We start from the raw sequence: 18863 nt of genomic DNA, 5'->3' as shown, positions 1-18863 counted from the left end.
TGCTTCGTATTTTGTACATGGATTACATAGAATGTCCTCCAATTCTGGAATGACCCTTAATTTACAAGACGTCTTCGTGTCTCCATCAGCTACAAATAAACCAGCGTCCCCCATAACAAGAAGTCAGTAAACACTGATGATATTGAAAAGACGACAGATTAACCCTAACCCTGACGGTATCTTTAAGTACTAGTGCAAAGTAGTACACCCTAACCCTGCACAATGTAGTATTAAATGCATTTACATCTATGTAATGTAACACTAATATTTATATAAAACCCTAATATTTATATAAAACATGATGGAAGTCTTCCCCAGTGAACTGGTCGTCCTATCGTGTAAAGTACCTTTCCTTGTGGTGAGCACCACGCTGACGGTGATTATAACAATAAGAATGATAATTCCAACAGCCACGGCAATCAGGATCAGCTGCAGTTTGGTTAGACAGCCCAGACAGAGGTCTTCTTCTTCTTTGTCTCTGCTGTTCCTTTCCTCTCTGCGAGTGTCCTTGTCTTTTGCCATCTTCTTCTATCTTGTCTTTCTGCTGGATTCAGAACTCACACAGCAGCTGGGAGACAAATGTGTCTCTGTTATATGACTCTTATCTAAAGAGCAGAGACCACTGATAAGACGCACGTGCTCTCCTCAGTCTCATTTTTTTCAATGGGGAATGCTTCAGTTGCCGCTCCTTGACCGCTCCAGAAGAAGAATAAAGCACCGGTTGGAGTCCAGAGTGTCTTCAGTGTGCTTTTGCAAATGTAAAAAACAAACAAAAAAAAACTGCCATGATTTCTCTTTACTGTTTTCCATACTTTTTCCTGTTTGTCACAAACATGACTGTGAAATTCTCTAAAAACTCTGAAAACTCTCAGCCATGGTCAGGCATCTGGAGCTGCTGGGTTAGGGTTGAGGCTGGGCCCTTGCTCAAGGACTAGACGGTGGCAGTATGAACTCAATTTAGTATTTTGGGTGAAATAAATCAACAAAACCATAAACCATTAGTGGACAGGACACAGCCCAGGGTTAGGGCATACTATCCCCTAACCCTGGGCTGTGTCCTGTCCACTCAGACAAGGGTTAGGGTTGCAGTTTAACATTTTTAAACTGCAAGTGATACCACAGAAAATAGTATTATCTGTGGAACAAAACTTTAAGATGAGCAATTTCAAGCCAGTATTTTGACAGCTTGCGCTGTTTTGACGACTAAAGTTCCTAAAACTGCAGCTTCCTTGTACGCGGCGTCACGTTGCCATGGCAACACCAGTAGTACGACACCGTGGCAATGCAGCGGCTCTGAACTAAAATGTCCACCTCCTCAGAAGACAAAACCAAGAAGAGGACTCTGGTTCTGAGGCAGTAAGTTGACATATTTTCACAGACGCTTATCTTATGAACAACAGACATGCTAACGGCTAAGCTAACTCGTCGCTCCGCCGTCCTCCAGCTCCTCCAGGGCGGTAAACGTCTGTGTGTCCGATCGCCATGGAGGCTACCAGAGCTCCAGACTCACCGGCAGCAGGAAGAGCCTCAGTCTGGGAGGAGGCAGCAAAGTCCTGGACAAGAGCCACGTCCAGACTCCCAGACCTGCTGTCCGGGTAAGAACAAGTCCAGTTTTTAACTCTGTCTTGATCCAGCAATAGGTGGGTGGGATTTAACCCTATACTTATACTTTTTATTGGATTAATAAAGTGATTGTATTTTTTTGTAACTCAGGCCACGAACAACACAGTAGTAGTAGTAAAGTCCTCAATTAGACACAGTACTTCAGCAAAAGTATGCAAACTGTAACAACAATCAAGAAATGTACTCATTATCTATATTATGGGTAGAATAGAATAGAATAGCCACTTTATTGTCAACCAGAACATGCACTAGTTGGTGCATATCAGACTGAAATTTCGTTGCAAAAGCTCGTCATCGGATTGATAAAGAAAACAAAAACGAAAAGAAAAATTCTGAATAAAAACAATTTTACTATAAACATGTAAAAACTATATAATGTGTATATATAAATATATACCGACACACATAAATATCTAAATACACACGCGCGCGCACACACACACACACATACACACACACACACACACACACACACACACACACACACACACACACACACACACACATACACACACATCTGCACTTTATTTTGCAGAGTGGGCTCAGAACCCACTAACTAACCCTAACCCAACTGACAGATGGAGATGGTGTTTCTCACTGACTGTGGTCTGTTGGTGAGGAAGTCTGAGGGTATTGCTTATGTATTCATGTTTGAGCAGCATTTCACTGTTTTATTTGTTCAACATGGAGCTCATTTTAACCATTTTGTATGTAGGTACTGATTATTTATTTATTAATGTACTGTTTATTTTCACAGTTATCACTTTTGTGAATAGTGAGAAAAGCAACTCAAATCTTCATACAAAAATGATTAAAATATTTAAAAGGAAAAACAACAAATTACCAAACCATAGATGAAGAAAAATAACAAGTTTGGCCATTTTAAATGAAAAATCTCATTTTAATGGGAGACTATCAAAACATTAGATAAATAAAAATCATATCAGATCATATCATATCAATCATCATCAGAGGTACTTCAGCAACTGGACATTTTAGTTAAGTTACTGATTGATTTTCAAAACTCGTGATTGTTAAAAATCACATGGAGTCAACAGGTACTCCAAACTAAATCATCACTCAACAAGAATATTTTTAAAAAAAAATATAAGAGAACTGTGCGATGAGGGGAAGGTGAACATCTATAGAGGATAACATCTATAGGGATAGAAGAACTGTTTGCTAACCAGCTCAGCTTCAGCAGCTTCTCCAAGGGGAAGAAGATCCTTCTCTAAGGATCCATAAAGAATCACAAAAGAAGAGGCATAAAACAATGGTCATAGTGGTCTAACATGTATTTCCAAAGCTGTATACATATATTTTAAGTATATAATAATTACATATGTAAAAACTAAAGGGGTCAGATGACTCTCCTGGAGCCAAAATTACAGTATTTCCCTCTGAAATATAGTGGAGTACCAGCAGAGGATTTTAAATGCATACTTAGTTGCAGACGGGGCTTGTGTGAAGATCTAGTAGCAGTCATATTTTTGCAAAGTGATCAGTTGTTCTTGTGTCTGCAGGTGTTTGATAAAGACGACAATGACGTCACTCCTCAGCCGCTGCATCAGGCTGATCCAGGAACAGCTCAGGCCAAAGGAAGCAGGTTCTTTCTAAATGAAATCTCTGGAGGATCAGGATCAGACCAGACCACAGCCACGGGGAGCTTTACCATGCCGTTCTCCAAGTACTATCTATCAGTCTATCTATCTGTCTGTCTATCTATCCATCTATAGTCTGTCTATCCATCTATCCATCTGTCTATCCATCTATCCATCTGTCTATCCATCTATCCATCTGTCTATCCATCTATCTATCTGTCTGTCTGTCTGTCTATCTACAGGTCAGTATTTGAAAGCAGCAGAATATCCAGCCAGTCTACCATAGAGTCGGTGAATGAGGAGACAGAGGACACATTTTCTAAAAGTGACCAGCCAATCAGCATCCCAGGTTCAGGATCTTTACACTAACATACAATTTGCTCTGTGTACTGCCTAAATTCTGCAAAATACTTCTGCAGCAGTTGCAACAATTTAATCAAGGTTTATTTTTTGATATCATGCTTTGGGTTCCCTGCCAGATGTGAAGCTGAAAAAGAGCACGGTGAAAGAACCGGTAACAGAAGATGTGTTGAAAGAGATCATAGACATCTTCCTCACTGAGACAGACACCATCTCACTGCTGGACATACCCAGCACCTTTGTCTCAGTGGATTCTGACGAGGCAGACACTGTCATGTGAGTCAAGTCCTCTACATCTCCTCCATATTATGACCATCCTCCTCATGTTCAACTACGACAATGCCATCTTTAAAATGGCCATTGAGTGTGCCTCGAACAGGCATCACTCGGCCATCTGTCTTTCTACCAGTGCATCTTTCCCCTCCCTCCATTGTGACGACCCTTACTAACTGGTGGGTTGGTCCTTCCTTTACACTGGCTGTTACTCATCTACCAGACCCCATCAGGAAAGACACCTCAGTACCTCTCCAACACTCCTCCCACAACAACTGCCGCCTGAGGTCCAGTGATTTCACAACACTCTCATGGCTGATCACAACACGTCAAACGTGCGGCCTGCTAGCCATAACTCCATAGGGTCCGATACGGCCCTCAAAGTGTAAAAATTACAGAGAAGACATAGCTATAAATTTAAAACAATTTCTAGACCATAACGAGTTGTTTTGATCATAAAGTAAAATGCTAGATTGTTCTGTTGTTGTTTTTTGTCTGACTTGTCGTTTGTCTCAGTTTTTGTCGTTTTATGTTTCCTTTTTGTCTTTTTTTTGCCATTTTGTGGGTTTTTTTGTCTTGCTTGTGTTCTTAGTCTACAATTTTGTTATTTTGTTTCTTGCTTTTGTCATTTTGGTCTTGTTTGTGTCATTTTTGGCCCCTTTTTTGTTATTTGTCCATTTTTTGTGACTTTGTAACTTTTTTGTCAAATTTTTTGTCTCTTTGTTTCGTGTCGTTTTGTCTTTTTGTGTCTTGTCTTTGTCATTTTGCATCTGATTTTTGTCTTATTTTTGTTGGGGTTTTTTGCCTGACTTTTGTCATTTTGATCATAAAGTTAAATACTATCATTCAGTTCCAGATATCACAGGTAACTTATAACAAAAGTAACTTTGTGTTACTTCTGTAAGTTGTAGTGTGGAAATGACAAACTGAGGCCGAATGTTGCTGAAATGGAATGTATTTTTCTCCATGAATTTCAGGTTACCTGAACTCCGATGAGTCAGTTTGACAGCCCTGGTCTGTCCCCAAAAGTTTGCACTGTCTTAGCCCTTAACCCCTTAACCCTTTTGCCTGTGCGTGCTGCAGCAATCGATTGGAATTCCCTCCAAAAATCTCTGAAACTGTCGTCTCTCACAAAGCCTCCTTTGAGTGGGAAAATGTTCTGATCTTGGGACACACATCCTGTCCAGTCTGTCAATTAGTAAACGAAAGCTGTGTAATGTTGCTTCTGTTGTCATCTTCTCCTTGTTTCTGCAGAGAGAGAAACAACCAGTATGCTGAACTTTGCAGGAACACGATGGGTAACGACGATAAATACGTGAATCGATCTGTGCAGACGCTGGATGGAGCAGCTAAACACAAACACGTCCAGAGCGACAACCTGGTCATGGTGGACGCAGGTTAGTTTCAGCTGATCCGTGTAAATATGTTGAAGCTGTTGCGGCAGGTTTACCGTCAGGAAGCTGCAAGAATTCATTTCAGGCGGCTTGATTCAAACATCAGTAGATATTGGTACGTACAACTTACTATCACTTGTTTACATTGTTCATTACTTTAACTATTTATCCATATCCATACTCTCACAATTTCATCTGTTCCATCCATTACTGTATTACTGTATTACTGTAGCCAGCTAACCCTAACCCATTAACCATTTTTAGGTTTATGGATAGTGGATGGCTACACTTTGACTGATTACAGCAGTTTTACCCATTTGCAGGTCTTTCACAGTTATTATTGTTGGTAGTTCTTTTTGGTAGCTGCTTAATGAATACTTTTGGTCGTCAGTTTTAACTGTTTATCTATTACTTGCTGTTATTTTATCATTTCAGCATTTTTAAGCCATTTATTCCAATTATTTTTCAAAATGCTTCTGGTTTTGTGGAACTTTGGCTCTAAAAATTTTGATTAATCCAGCAGTTAGCTATTGTGTTTGTAGATGCATCCATTTATCCATTATTTGTGCAAACTATGCAGTTTAAACCCATTTATCTGTTTCTTTTACATAATATTTTGTTCACTGTTCAACTGGAATTAGGGTTAGGGTTAGCTATTTTAACGTTTTATAGACTGCTAGCATTTTAAACAATCTGTTGACTGCTTTTATAATTTCTAACATTTATTTTCATTAGTACACTAGTACACATTAGTATTCTCATTATTCAGTGCAGTTTCACTTGATTATCTATTACTTCCAATTATTTTTTGTCATTTATCTTGCATTAGAATGTTGCTCATTACTGTTTTTCACTTTAATTCCAACCACTTATCTAGCACTTGGCTACTACATTTTCCAACAATATAAGTAATTTTAGCCACTTTTGGACCACATTTAACTGGCTATTTTAACCTGACTATTCTAACCCTAACCCTTTAGCAAGTTTAACCAATCGTTATTGTTTGGCCGTATCCACTTTAACCAGTAGATTCTTTCAGTGACGTATTTCAGCTGCTAATTTGCATTTCTTGACAAAAGTTATGTTAAATACGTGTTAAATACCTGGACATATCAGATTCTCAAACTGTAATTAATCCAGCAGATAGCTGAAGAAAGTCGGATTAATTGTGCACCACCTGTCCATTGGTGCACAATGAGTAACTTTTCACATTTTCTACTAAAAATCTTTTCATGTCTTCATGTCCACAGGTTTGACTGTCACCACCTGGGACATGTACAACACTCTGTGTGACCCTGAGCAGGAAAAAACTGTCAGGAGCCCTCAGCCAGACAAGACCGACTTGCCAGAAGCTGTTGTGGACTCCAGCAGAACAGCAGAAAGAAGCGTGTCAGTGGGCAGCACAGTCAGTTCAGGTAACAGTGAAGAACACAAATGGCACTTTTCCACCAGAACCTACTCGGCTCGGTTCGACTCTACTGGGTTTGTGAAGTTTTCCATCAGGACGTAGCTCCTGGTACCAGCTACTATTTTAGTTCCTACTGGGCTGGAGTTCCCAGTGAGCTGAGTGGAGTCGATAATGTGACGTCTACAGAGTGCAGGCCACTCATTGGACAGCGAGGGATGACACACCAGACCTGTGCCGTGGTACCACGGGCGGATGAAGAGACTTTTTTGTATTTGGTGGTAGACCGAAGAATACAGAGGGAGTTGGACGGAAGATGTTTATCAGGAGGTCTCCGAGTGAATGGCCGCCCACGGATACAGCAGGACAATGAAGCAGGGATGGGAGAAGCTGAAGAAGCTCAAAAATGACCATCAGTCCATCAAGGACCACAACTGCTGCAGTGGGCCAAACCGGAGGTGTTGGAAGTAGTTTTGCCAAATGGATGCCATTTACGGCACCGACCGACGAGCAACGGGAGGGAGAGCGGCCTTGACTCCACCATGTTGGAGGATGTTTTCTGATGAGGATATTTTATGACTCCACACACGATGAGGTGGTGCTCAACTGGAGTCGAGTAGAGCCGAGTGGGTGCTAGTGGTGCTTAAGCTTAAAGCTCGACAAGCAACAACAACAACAACAACCCAACAGGGTTTGGGTTAGCAACACTGCTGAACGTAACAAGCCATAGCTTCAAATATGGTGCCTCATGTAGTTACTACTTTGCACCAGGAGATGGCGGACATCTGGAACTTCAATCTGAGAATCATTTGTGGGCGTGTTTTCATTCAAAGTTTTGGAGTTTGTAGAGTTTGAAAACCGTCCCCCGGTCGAGCAGACGAGTGTTGTAGTTAGAGCGTAACAGACCGCAAGACGGCACAGTTTAGCGAGAGAAAACTCATCGTGCTGAGAGCTCTGTTCACCCTTGACAAAATACTCAGAGTACTCAGGCTTACTCAGATTCTGAAGAGGGATATTCACCCTCTGATGAAGATGTTCAGTCATCCAGTGAGACAAAAAGTGAAAGCAAAGCATCGGCTCCACCGGCTCCGGGGTGGCAGGAGGGGACATGGTGGGGGTAGCAGGGGGGCAGTTTTCAAACACCGCTAATGGTGTTTTGACCACCCCTGGAAATAGCGGGGACGCAAAAAACCCCGTGGAAATAGCAGCAGACGCGGGAGAAATTGTACTGATAATAGCAGTGGAGGCCGCAGTGGCATTCAGGGCCCCGTCGTAAATGACGATGATGATGATGGGTGGGTTTGCTTGAGAGATGAGGAAGAGTTTCACAAGTGGATCAGACATTTTGATGAGCCTATTGGGTATCGTGGAGACAGGGGTCTGACAAATTCTCAGCCAAGCAATGCCATCTTGATCGTTGAACATCAATAAAGTTATGTAATCCATATGTTCGCTGCCTGGTGATGTCATAATATGCAAATTAGATGAGTGAATTTACTCCCATCACAAACTTTGGGTCGGTCATACTGATGATTTTTCTCGTGTACAGTTTGCCTTCAATCATTTTCAAGTTATCTAAAAGATATCAAAGCTGATATCACTTAACTCATCATTAAATATTTAACTTTTCAGAATGTAACTGATGACAATTCTTGTTGTTTTTCATACAGTAAAAGATGTGGACACATCCACAAACACAGCAAACACCGACTCAGAGTTGCAGCTCATCGTGCAGTCAGAGAGATTCCAGCACAGCTTACTGGTGATGGAGAGGAGCATCCTGTTAAACATCTTCCAACCTCAGCTGGCTGCTTACAGACAGCTGCCTGTACTAGAAGGTAAGCTCAGCTCATGTCTGCACTGCCTGAGCTGAGCTGAGCTGCACTACATGTTCCTACCAGCAACATTTACTGTCTCCAAACCTTTGGCCAAGGCGAATAATATGATCAGAGTATTCTAGTAGTACATAGTAGTAGTAGTACTTCATTCATACTAGTACTACTAGTAATGATGTTTTCAGACCCAGACAGTCCGGTGAAGCCTGAGACTGTGGAGCAGAGAGAGGAGGATACAGGAAGCTCTCAGTCGTTGTCGCCATCCCTGCAGAGTCTCTGGGTTTTCAGCTGTAGGCTCAGCAGAGGACGCAGCGTCAGCAGCATGGCCTGGAATGAGAAGAACCCGGTAACAGAACAGAGAACAGCGACTCTGTCCTACAAAGGCAGGAAACAGCAACACATACTGGAAAGCGGCTGGTTGGGTTAGATTAGCTAGGGTTGAAAATATGAAAGCCAAACTGTGCAACACAAGTTAGAATATTACAGTTTTTATTAATCACTCACAATCTTTTCACAAAACCTAAAATATTCTGACAAACTGTGAAAACATACAAACACTATGTTTCCTGCTCATTTAAACTAAACAACTAACCCTAGACTAGACCCTAATTAGCCTTTTAGTAAAGTGTTATTAAAGGGTGACTTGACCGATGAAATCACACAAATTTCAGAGTCGGCAGTTATTGCTGGTCCGCTTATCTAGGCTAGTTAGCTTTTAGCAGCTCTAGCTTTACTTCATTTTCTCCATTACTTTGGATTTAGCTGCTGCATTATTTGTGCTCGCAGATGTTAGAGCATCAGGACTGTTTAATAGAGGAAACAGGATAAAGTAGTTAGGGTTAGCTGATGCTATCTCAGAAGTTAGCCGTTGCTAGCATTGTCGCCGCTCTTTAGGTCAATTCACACTTTAGGTTTTACTTGCTTTTGCGTTGCTTTGCCTGCATGCTTTACACCTGGTGAAATGTGAAAACAAAGTCTGATCAATGCTGAGCCTCATCTTTCAATAACTGGGTCAGGTTCCCTAACCCAAGCTAGGCTATCTCCTACCACCATCACAGATTCTTGCATACTATTACAAATTCATTATTGGAAACAAATGCTAACAGACTAGCAGGAGCTGCTCTCGCTGACACTTTTACGACACTGTTGGCACAACACTGTTGACACTGTTGGGTTCTACTCCTGTCTTGTTTTTAATGCAAACTTACATAACCAAATCCCTGCCATTTCACTAAGACACATCTGCATGTGCTGTCCTTTCTGTATGTACTAGGACCTCCTGGCTGTGGGATATGGTCAGTTTAACTCCGGGGACCAGGAACCAGGTTTGGTGTGCTGCTGGTCTATCAAAAACCCCACGGTATGACTCTGTTCTGACCCTGATTCACTTTCCCTAACCTTCAGAAATCATTTCCAGAGCAGCAACACTGTATGCTGAGGAGCAGCAAGAGCATACAGTGTTGTTGAGCATACAGTGTTCCAAGAGGTCTGAAGTATAGAGCCAATATATATCACTTTTCAAGTATTTCACTGAATCTTTCTTCTTCGCTACTTCTTCTGACCCTAACCCAACCCCAACAGTCAGTGATTCACCTAAATTGGCACAGGTGCAGGAGTTGGTGGTAGGAGTCACAATTAATGAAATGGAGATGGTCTGAGTGCAGTGAATGCTGCTGCTCACTCACTCATTCACTCACTCACTCATAAAGACTCCAGTATCTGGAAGGTCCAGTCACTGGTGAGTTGGTACTCCAAGACTGTATAATTGCACCATGAAGACAGGTCAGTGACAGACACAAGTCAAGGGATAAATACAAGAACACTGAATAATGTTTGAACTTAATTTTTGCACACTTTGGTTAGACCTGTTTGGAATCAGGTGAGTCACTTCAAAAAGGGTCAATACTGATGCAGTCTCTTATATTTTTCTTTAATTGACATGACTTTGCAGAAAAGTTTGTCACTTTGAAAGAATAAACTTAAATTGACCCTTATTCAGTGCTGAAAAACAATAAAAGGGGAATACTTCCAATGTACTATAGGTAATACTAACCCTGTCACTGTAGATGGTGTGTGATTTCCAGCTGTTATACGTTTCCTCCTGCAGTGGCCCGAACGTTTCATCCGCTGTGACAGCGCCGTGACCTGTCTGGATTTCTCAGTCAACAGCCCGGGTCAGCTGGCGGTGGGGATGCATGACGGCACCATCGCCATCTACAACGTCCACAGTCGAGACAAGTCGAGAGTCATCAGCAGCCAGTGAGGACTGTGTGAAAGTCATCAAACGCGGCAAATAAACTTAGTGCCACTCATACTGTGGCCACTCATGCTGTGGCACTAAGTTTATTTGCCCTAACCCCCTGCATCTCTCTGTGCAGCGAATGTCCCAAAAAACACTTGGGTCCGGTGTGCCAGCTCAGATGGACCCTGCAGGAGCTGAGCTTATCAGGGGAGGACAAGGCTGAAGCTCTCTTCTCTGTAGGTGCAGATGGAAGAATCTGCAAGTGGTTTGTCTCCAGCAGTGGCCTCGACTGCACAGGTACTGAATTCAGCATCACACTGTGGTTGTAGGCGTGTCAGTTTAACGACACACACACACACACACACACACACACACACACACACACACACACACACACACACACACACACACACACACACAATACCAGTGTCAGTCACACAATACCAGACCAATAAAGTCGGGACACACCTTCTCATTCAGGAAGAGTTTCTGAAGCCAACTTTTTTTATATTTTCTACATTTTAGATTAATACTGAAGATTAACACTGGTTAGTCTTAACCCTAACCCAATTACATAACCAGTAATTGGGTTATATACCCCACAAAGCAGGTTAGGGTTGATATAGGCTTGATATAGGGACCCTTGAATCCATTGAATGAGAATCAGTTAATCCAGGTCCGTGCATTGAACGTATCGATCCAGCGTATCAATCAGTTCTCTCCATCTAATACGACCTTTTTCTGTCTGAATTGTGGCTGTTGATGGTTCCGTGTGTCTCCGTGATGTCAGTCCGTCTATCGTTATTAAATAGGGTGTCTTTCCTCAGGATGTGCCCAAAAAAATGTTGCTTGCTGTTTCCTAATATTGTTCATTTTTAGAACGTCTTCAGTGGTTATTCTGTCCGTATCAAATAAACGTAGCGTCTGTAAAACCACATCTCTGCTGCAGTGATTCTGTTTGACGTTTTATTATTTATGATCCCAGATTCACATCCGTACATCGGAGTAGCAAATATATTTATATCCAGCTGAGAGTCCTCACACGGATGCTTATTGCTATTATTTGTCAGTATATTTTTCATTTTCGTAAACGCTGTTCTTGTCGTCGCTACTCCACGTCTGATGTCTGTTTCACTACTCCCATCTGATGTCTTCAGAAAATCTTTGGACTGCTCTGTATGGGCATTTTCCTCACACACAGGCCATCCAAAAGTCTAGGATTATTTAGTCTCAAATCATCAGGGGGCCTTCTGATCAGTCATCTCTGATTTGCCGTAAACTTTTTTTATCATAAAGTCTGCATATTCAGCATGGTACCTGTGAAATTTCAGAGTGATATGTGAAATATTTTCAAAGAAAACATATTTTTCAAATTGTCCATATGAAATTGTCCATATAAACATATGCTCATGTTTCAAAAAGGATTTTCTTACTTATATTTAGAAAACCATTTAAAAACTCCAGAAGTCTGTTCTACTTGGATTCAGCCGTCTACCGGCATTGCTGTTTTTGTGGAACAGCTTGTCATGCCTACTCAATCAGCTCAATAGAAGTTCAACAAAATTAACTTCATTTTAAGAAGTAATGTTAAAATAAAATGACCACACGTGTTTCAGAAAACGTCACTGGTTGAATTGTGCTTTATCGGTTTTTCTTCATGCATTCAAAAGCAAGAATTTTTTATGATGACTTAAACTTAGGGTTAACTCTAACTAATTGGAGTTAACCCTGAGTCTGACTGACCCTAAGTCTGATTGTCCAGTCTAGTTTTGCAGATTCTGAATCAATGATATACTCTGAGTGTCAATTGCAGTGACAATTGCATTATTTTATCTTTTATAGTTCCTGAAACGTTGCTGTTCAAACATAGCTTCAATGTGTGACCGAGGTTTGTCGACAGGCAGTTTTTCCAAAATACAGGATGTAAAACGCTTATGTCAAGATCAAAATTCACAAATATTTTTTATTTATATATTTTTTTATGCTAATAAATGATCACACAATTCAGAAAGGTTGGAGTTTCTGCTCCAACCTTTCTGAATTGTGTGATCATTTATAGCATGGTTCTAACCTTAACCCATTTGGATGGCATCTTTTGCTGTAGACCTGATGATGCTGAAGAAGGTTACAACAATGAAGAGGCCTGGAGGGAACAAGACCAATCAGACCAAAGAGAACATTCTGTCTGTACTGACTCCTGGTCTGTGTTTTGACTTCCATCCAGCAGTAAGTTGTTTTTAGCAGTTTGTTCCATCATTATTAGTTCCCACTGAGCACACAGACCATATTCTATGAAAATTGAAATCCCTGTCTTTGTCACCGTCGTATTGCTTCCCTCTGCAGGACCCCGGTATCTGCCTGGCCGGTACATGGGAGGGTCTCATCCACAAGTGTTCCTGTTCCAACACTCAGGAGTTTCTAGAGACTTACCAGAAACACTTTGTAGGTTTTTCACCATTTAAGCCACCGGCTCCTTCTGGTAAAGCCTGATAAATGCTCCGATCGAAGCTCCAAGTGTGAGCTTGTAAAATCTATTATTGCATGTCCTACTGACCCTTTCAGCTGTTTCCCGATGGTCTCGCATGTGTAACTGGAGTTTTTGAGGGTTTAGGTCTGCCATGTTTTTCTTGCCAGCACTCAATAACACACGAGCCATGTACTTTTACTTCATTTAGTAAGGGTGCCCAAGTCATTAATGTGTAATCATCATTGTGATGAGCAGTCTGGCTGTATGTCTGTGTAAGGTTTTTAGAATATGGTTTTTAAGCATCCGGAAGAACATGCCACGGTTTTTCTGTGGATTCAGTCTGTCTCAATGTTTCTGCCTCTTCGCGGTTATCTCACACTGATTCCATAATACTGCCATCAGGGCTCTGGTTCTCTGTTTTTGGACTGAATAATGTAATGTATAATGTAACTGTAATAGTTTTTGACTCGGTTTTGTAATGGCTTTAGTTTGGACTGCTGGTTGTGGACTTGTGTTAAATGTGGTTTTGTAATGTTTTGGGCTTGATTTTGGACCGTTTTTGAACTTAGTTTTGTAATGATTTGGACTGGGTTTCGGAGTGATTTTGAATCTTTTTTCAGTGGCACCTGCAGAAATTTTTCATAGGGGTGGCCAGGTGGGGCAACTTAAAATCTTGGGGTGGCACACCAAAACTAAAAAGTCATAATTTCAGGAATTTTATTTTACTAGTACTATTACTGCTGTCTTTTTTATCACACTGTAGGATGTAGGCGAGCAGAAAACTATCAGAAAGACTTGAGGAAGCGCCAATCGATCAACTTGTTGTCTTTATTATGTTATATTTAATGTTACTAATGACCTAATGTGCATAGACTAATAACAGTACAGTTAACATTTTGAGTTAAAATCCTCCCTTCCTTCCTCCTCCATCTCCTCATCACTGTGCCTCTGCTGCTCGACCGTCGGCTCTCTCTCTCTTCCTGTACTAATTTTCTTCTTGAAGTTAGAAGATGTTTCTGTTGACTTTCTCTTCATGGTTTGTAAATTGAAACTAGAAAAGCACTCACAGCGCAGTACTCCACCAAGGCTGCTGAGTTGATGTATTATTTCCAACGGATGAAATCTTTTTAATACAAAATGACCTTGTGCTGAGCACAGGCATGTGTTTTGCATGTGCATGTTATGTATGGACACACTTATGAAGGTGTGTTTATCAGTTCATCATTTTTGGCAAGCCTTTGTTTTGCTAGTGTTAACAGTTCCCTCCATGCTTTTATTTTGAAGACGTATTTTTAATGTTGCAGGCTTTTATTTTGTCACCATTCCAGCAGCACAGGAAGTGCTGTCTACTTGACATGTCGAAGACGCTGCTGAAAAGTCCGAAAATTCACGTAAAGATGACAGAAAACGGTTCCACTCTGTTGCTGTCTAGTAAAGGATGTGTTTAAACTTATAAGTACCTAGCGGGGACAAGAAATGAGGGAAGGACAGAAAGGTGAATCTGTGTTCACATAAGGCTGATGGGTGAACTGAACTGTCTGGCTGCCGTTTGCGACATCGCCTCGGCAGGAATTGATGGGACTCAGAAACACCCCACAGTTTAATCATTTGTTCCTTGTATGATTTCCAACTGATAAATCATGGTCAATTTGTAGTAGGATCGCAATCATGTGATCTTCGGCGGGAGGCAGACACAGTGTTGACGTCATGTTATAGACGCTGTGCAGGCTGCTGTATCTGGCAATGGGAAATATTTAACAAAGCCGTGGATCCACATTATAAGCTGCATCAATGCCAAAATTAAATCACTTGGTCCTTGTGTCATTTCTGACCTTCCTGGAAAATTTCATCCAAATCTGTTGCTCCGTTTTTATCCCCCGCCGGCCGTAGGCACAGAGGGGGATATTGGCGTGGGCACGTCCGTCCGTCCGTCCGTACGTACGTACGTCCACATTTCGTTTCCAGAGCATATTTCAGAAACTACTTGAGGGATTTCATCCATATTGCATCCAGACCATCTGTATATAGTATAGATGTGCCTTTTGAGGTGCATGACCTTGACCTGATTTTCAAGGTCATTGCGAAGCACTTCAAATATTTTTTGATTCTGTTTCTGGAGCATATGTCAGAAACTACCTGAAGGATTTCATGCATATTGCACCCACACCACCTGTGCATAATGTAGATCTGCCTTTTTGGGTGTATGACCTTGACCTGATTTTCAAGGTCATGGTGAGGCACTTCAAATATTTTTTGGTTTCTGGAGCATATCTGACAAACCAGTTGAAGGTTTTCCTTCATATTGCACACACTAAGCCTGTTAGTAATGTAGATGTGCTTTTTCGGGTGCATGACCTTTACCTTATTTTCAAGGTCATTGTGAGGCACTTCAAATATTTTTTGATTCTGTTTCTGGAGCATATGTCAGAAACTACCTGAAGGATTTCATGCATATTGCACCAACGCCACCTGTGCATAATGTAGATCTGCCTTTTTGGGTGTATGACCTTGACCTGATTGTTTTTATTGTAGTGAAGATGTATCATTTTGTAGGTGTATCGTCCAGTATATATTATTATTTCTTGTACTTAGAGGCACTATATATAAGGCGGGGGGTGTTTTAAGCGGAGTGTGTTTATTGAGTAATGTTGCACACGGACAGACAGATTCACAGACTAATGTATCATCACATAATAATAATAGCAGCAGCTAACGTTAGCTAACTATGCCTATGTACTGTAAGGTAACTCAGATAAGTTAAAAAGCACAGCAGTGCTGCTCTAACAGGTTGCTGTAGCAGCACCTTTTGGCACTTAAAAAGCACATATCTTGACGAATATTACTTCTCCCCCATATTTTTACAAAAGTACTTATGACTTACTCATAGTCCTCTGTTCAGATTGGTGCTGCTGAGCCATGCGGATCAATGGCGATGCTGTCAGAGTTTGCAACCTACTCAGAACCAATGGAATGAATGAGTGTCCTTGCCCTGGTGTGAGCTTAACTGGTAATCCATATTTGTGACTGGCCAGTGGGGTGGCCAGCAGATTTGTAGGGGTGGGCGCGGCCACCCCAGGCCACCGCCTGCTTTTTGTGGACTCATTTTGAACTTGGTTTTGTATTGTTTTGGACTGGTTTTGAACTTCAATTTATTTTTTTAATGACTTTACGTAGTTGTGGACTGATTTTGGACTAGTTTGAACTTGATTCTGTAGTGGCTTTAGACATAGATTTGGACAGATTTTGGACCTGTGCTGTAAACTCGGTTTTGGACGTGGTCGTGGACTCGTCTTGAACTTGGAATAGTTCAAGACGAGTTAGTTGGAATAACTCAATCTTTACATTGTTCTGCTGAGGGTCTGAGTGTTTCTGAGAAAACATTTTCTCTTTATTGGATGCTTGTAAAGAAACACAAACCAATGTTCACAATGTATATTGAATTTCTTGCTTGATGCTGAAACTGAATTCTTTGGCTAATTAGTTGAACTGATCTGTGTTCTGCTGCAATGTGTTGACTAATGAGACAGAGATCAGCTCAGTAATGTCGACATGTTGCTTCTTCTCAGAGTCCTGTGAACTGCATCACATGGAGTCCTCTCAGTCCTGATGTGTTCCTGAGCTGCTCCTCTGACTGGACCATCCAGCTGTGGAAGCAGAACCATCAGAAGCCCGTGTTGGGCTTCACCTCCACCCAGGGGGCTGTTTACGATGTCAGATGGTCCCCAAAGTGGGCCACGGTTTTTGGAGCTGTTAATGAACAACAGCTGGAGATCTGGGACCTCAAGACGAGCATGTAAGTCGGGCTGAGAGGGAGAATCTGTTTTGTTCTCTGTTTCCTCGCGCTCAGTTTCAGCAGTGCAGCAGAAACTGAGTGCTTTCTTGCGAAATTCTCCAATTTCACAAGTCATACACAAAATCTAGAACACAAAATACCCTCCACCCCCGTACATATACAAACTGAAAGAGTACCTGACTCAAAATGAGTAGGTAATATTCAAAGTAATGGAAAAATAAAGTATAAATAGAACAGAAAATGAGAGGCAGTGTAAGTAATCCTGGCTTGTACAGGCGACTGGAGGTTAGAAGGGTTGGGTTAGTAAGGTAAGTGACACCTGCTGGCAGAGTCTCAGTGTAGGGCAAGTAGGGCTGCCAGATCTTCAGAAAGGTGTAGTACGTATACTACAGTCATGTATTCCAGAGGGATACAGCTGTTTATTTCCATTGACCATCTAGCTGTGGGGAGATGGGAGTCCAGCTTCCATGTCATACACTTCCTGGCTAACTAGGAACCTAACCATAACCCTGGCTAGCTCTCAAAGTTCTCTCTCTTCTTAAAATGCACTTTAATGGTTGTAAAGTTGCCTAGTAGGCAAATTTGTGGATCCAATGGGAAGGCAAATCCTGCGAGTTTTGTCAAGAATATCACTAAATTGGCAGCAAAAAAGTACAAAGTTTCGTACATGACCAGGTACAATGCAAAAACGAGCCCTCCTCTGTACCACATCTAAAACGTGTCTGCTGTCTGGTAGAGGATGTGTTTATTTCAGCCTAAGCTAACCTTAGCCTGACTGTGTAGGTGGTAGGTTTTGTTTTTGGTTGGTGAATAAAGTTATAATGGACCAGTCAGTTTGTCTCTCTGATGTGTCCTGTCCACCTCTGTCCTTCAGTCTGGACCCGGTCATTGTTCAACCTGCTACCCCTGGAGTGACAATGATGTCCCTGCTGTTTGTCCAGCAGACGGATTGTGTTGTGGTCGGAGACACCGGCGGACAAGTGACCGTCTACCAGCTCAAGAACCTCAGTGTGGGAGAAAGCAGCAGCCAGGTGAGACGTGACAGTTGATAGGTTAGGCAAATGCTAATGAAATGTGTCCATACAGAAAGCTGTATTGTGTATCCCTCACTTCAGTGAGAGGGATATCGATAGATTGGATTCTTGAATGTTGAGGTAGGAGAGGTCACTATGAAGAGGGGGTTGATTGATTAGGCTCTCTGTCTGGTCAGTGGGGCTCTGTTAACTCTGTTAACCTCTGCTAACCATATGTTGAGTTTTCACAAACAACCACAAACCTACACAAGTGAGCTCAGCCAATAGGAACCCCTGTGCGAGGTTCCTATTGGCTGAGAATTCTCCATCAGGCTGTCCACGGTGCCTTTTCAGATGCTGTCTTCTTTGCAATAAAACTATTGAAGTTTTTCTATTATTCTAAAACTATACAAGATGGTGTCAGTGGACGTGTCTTCTTCACCTATGGCACATCATGGATGTCTGAGAAACTACAGATCATTAATATCATGCTGGTGTTTGTGTTAATGTCTATTAGAAGACACACAAATACAGCGTCTCAAAATATCTCCTGGGTGTTTCCTTTCAGGTGGATGTTCTGGAAGACCTCCTACGTTCTGCAGCTTCCAGATAACCTCAAGAAACAGACGGATGTATCCGCAATCCAGTAGGGTCTCCACCTTCAGTAGACTTTAAATTTTACACATATGCTTTAAACTAAAGCATGGCCTTTTGCTGCTTCAGACAATTATAGTTGAGTTTAACAGTGAAATATCAGCTTCTGGATCTGCATGTTGTTTCCATTGGAAGAAATCAATGCCGGGAGTATTAAAGGAGAGATTTATGTATGGATAATAAAGTGTAAATTTAACCACAAT

At 41.6% G+C, this 18863-nt stretch overlaps 1 protein-coding gene across 3 annotated transcripts; it reads left to right on the top strand.

Annotated features, from left to right (window-relative positions):
- The first annotated feature begins 1241 nt into the window (after positions 1–1241).
- On the top strand, positions 1242–18862 carry dnai4 (dynein axonemal intermediate chain 4). 3 transcript variants are annotated; one of them, XM_022204291.2, is made up of 17 exons: positions 1242–1356; positions 1445–1595; positions 3147–3310; positions 3467–3573; positions 3704–3860; positions 5112–5254; positions 6502–6666; positions 8327–8494; positions 8677–8837; positions 9765–9851; positions 10599–10750; positions 10870–11030; positions 12838–12959; positions 13077–13175; positions 16767–16993; positions 17935–18024; positions 18575–18862. In XM_022204291.2, exons 1-16 carry the CDS (start codon positions 1304–1306, stop codon positions 17975–17977), a joined length of 2160 nt encoding a protein of 719 aa, XP_022059983.1. In that variant the 5' UTR covers positions 1242–1303; the 3' UTR covers positions 17978–18024; positions 18575–18862. The 3 variants fall into 3 exon arrangements, with proteins under 3 accessions (XP_022059983.1, XP_022059982.1, XP_022059984.1); XM_022204290.2 differs by having other exon boundaries at positions 17868–18024; XM_022204292.2 differs by lacking the exons at positions 17935–18024; positions 18575–18862 and having other exon boundaries at positions 13077–13212; positions 16767–16933.
- Position 18863: the final 1 nt, after the last annotated feature.

This window comes from Acanthochromis polyacanthus, chromosome 9 (assembly GCF_021347895.1).
Source record: "Acanthochromis polyacanthus isolate Apoly-LR-REF ecotype Palm Island chromosome 9, KAUST_Apoly_ChrSc, whole genome shotgun sequence".
NCBI classification, from domain to species: domain Eukaryota; kingdom Metazoa; phylum Chordata; class Actinopteri; family Pomacentridae; genus Acanthochromis; species Acanthochromis polyacanthus.
The sequence above is the reverse complement of the archived record's forward strand: the minus strand, read 5'-3'. Positions and strand labels throughout refer to the sequence as shown.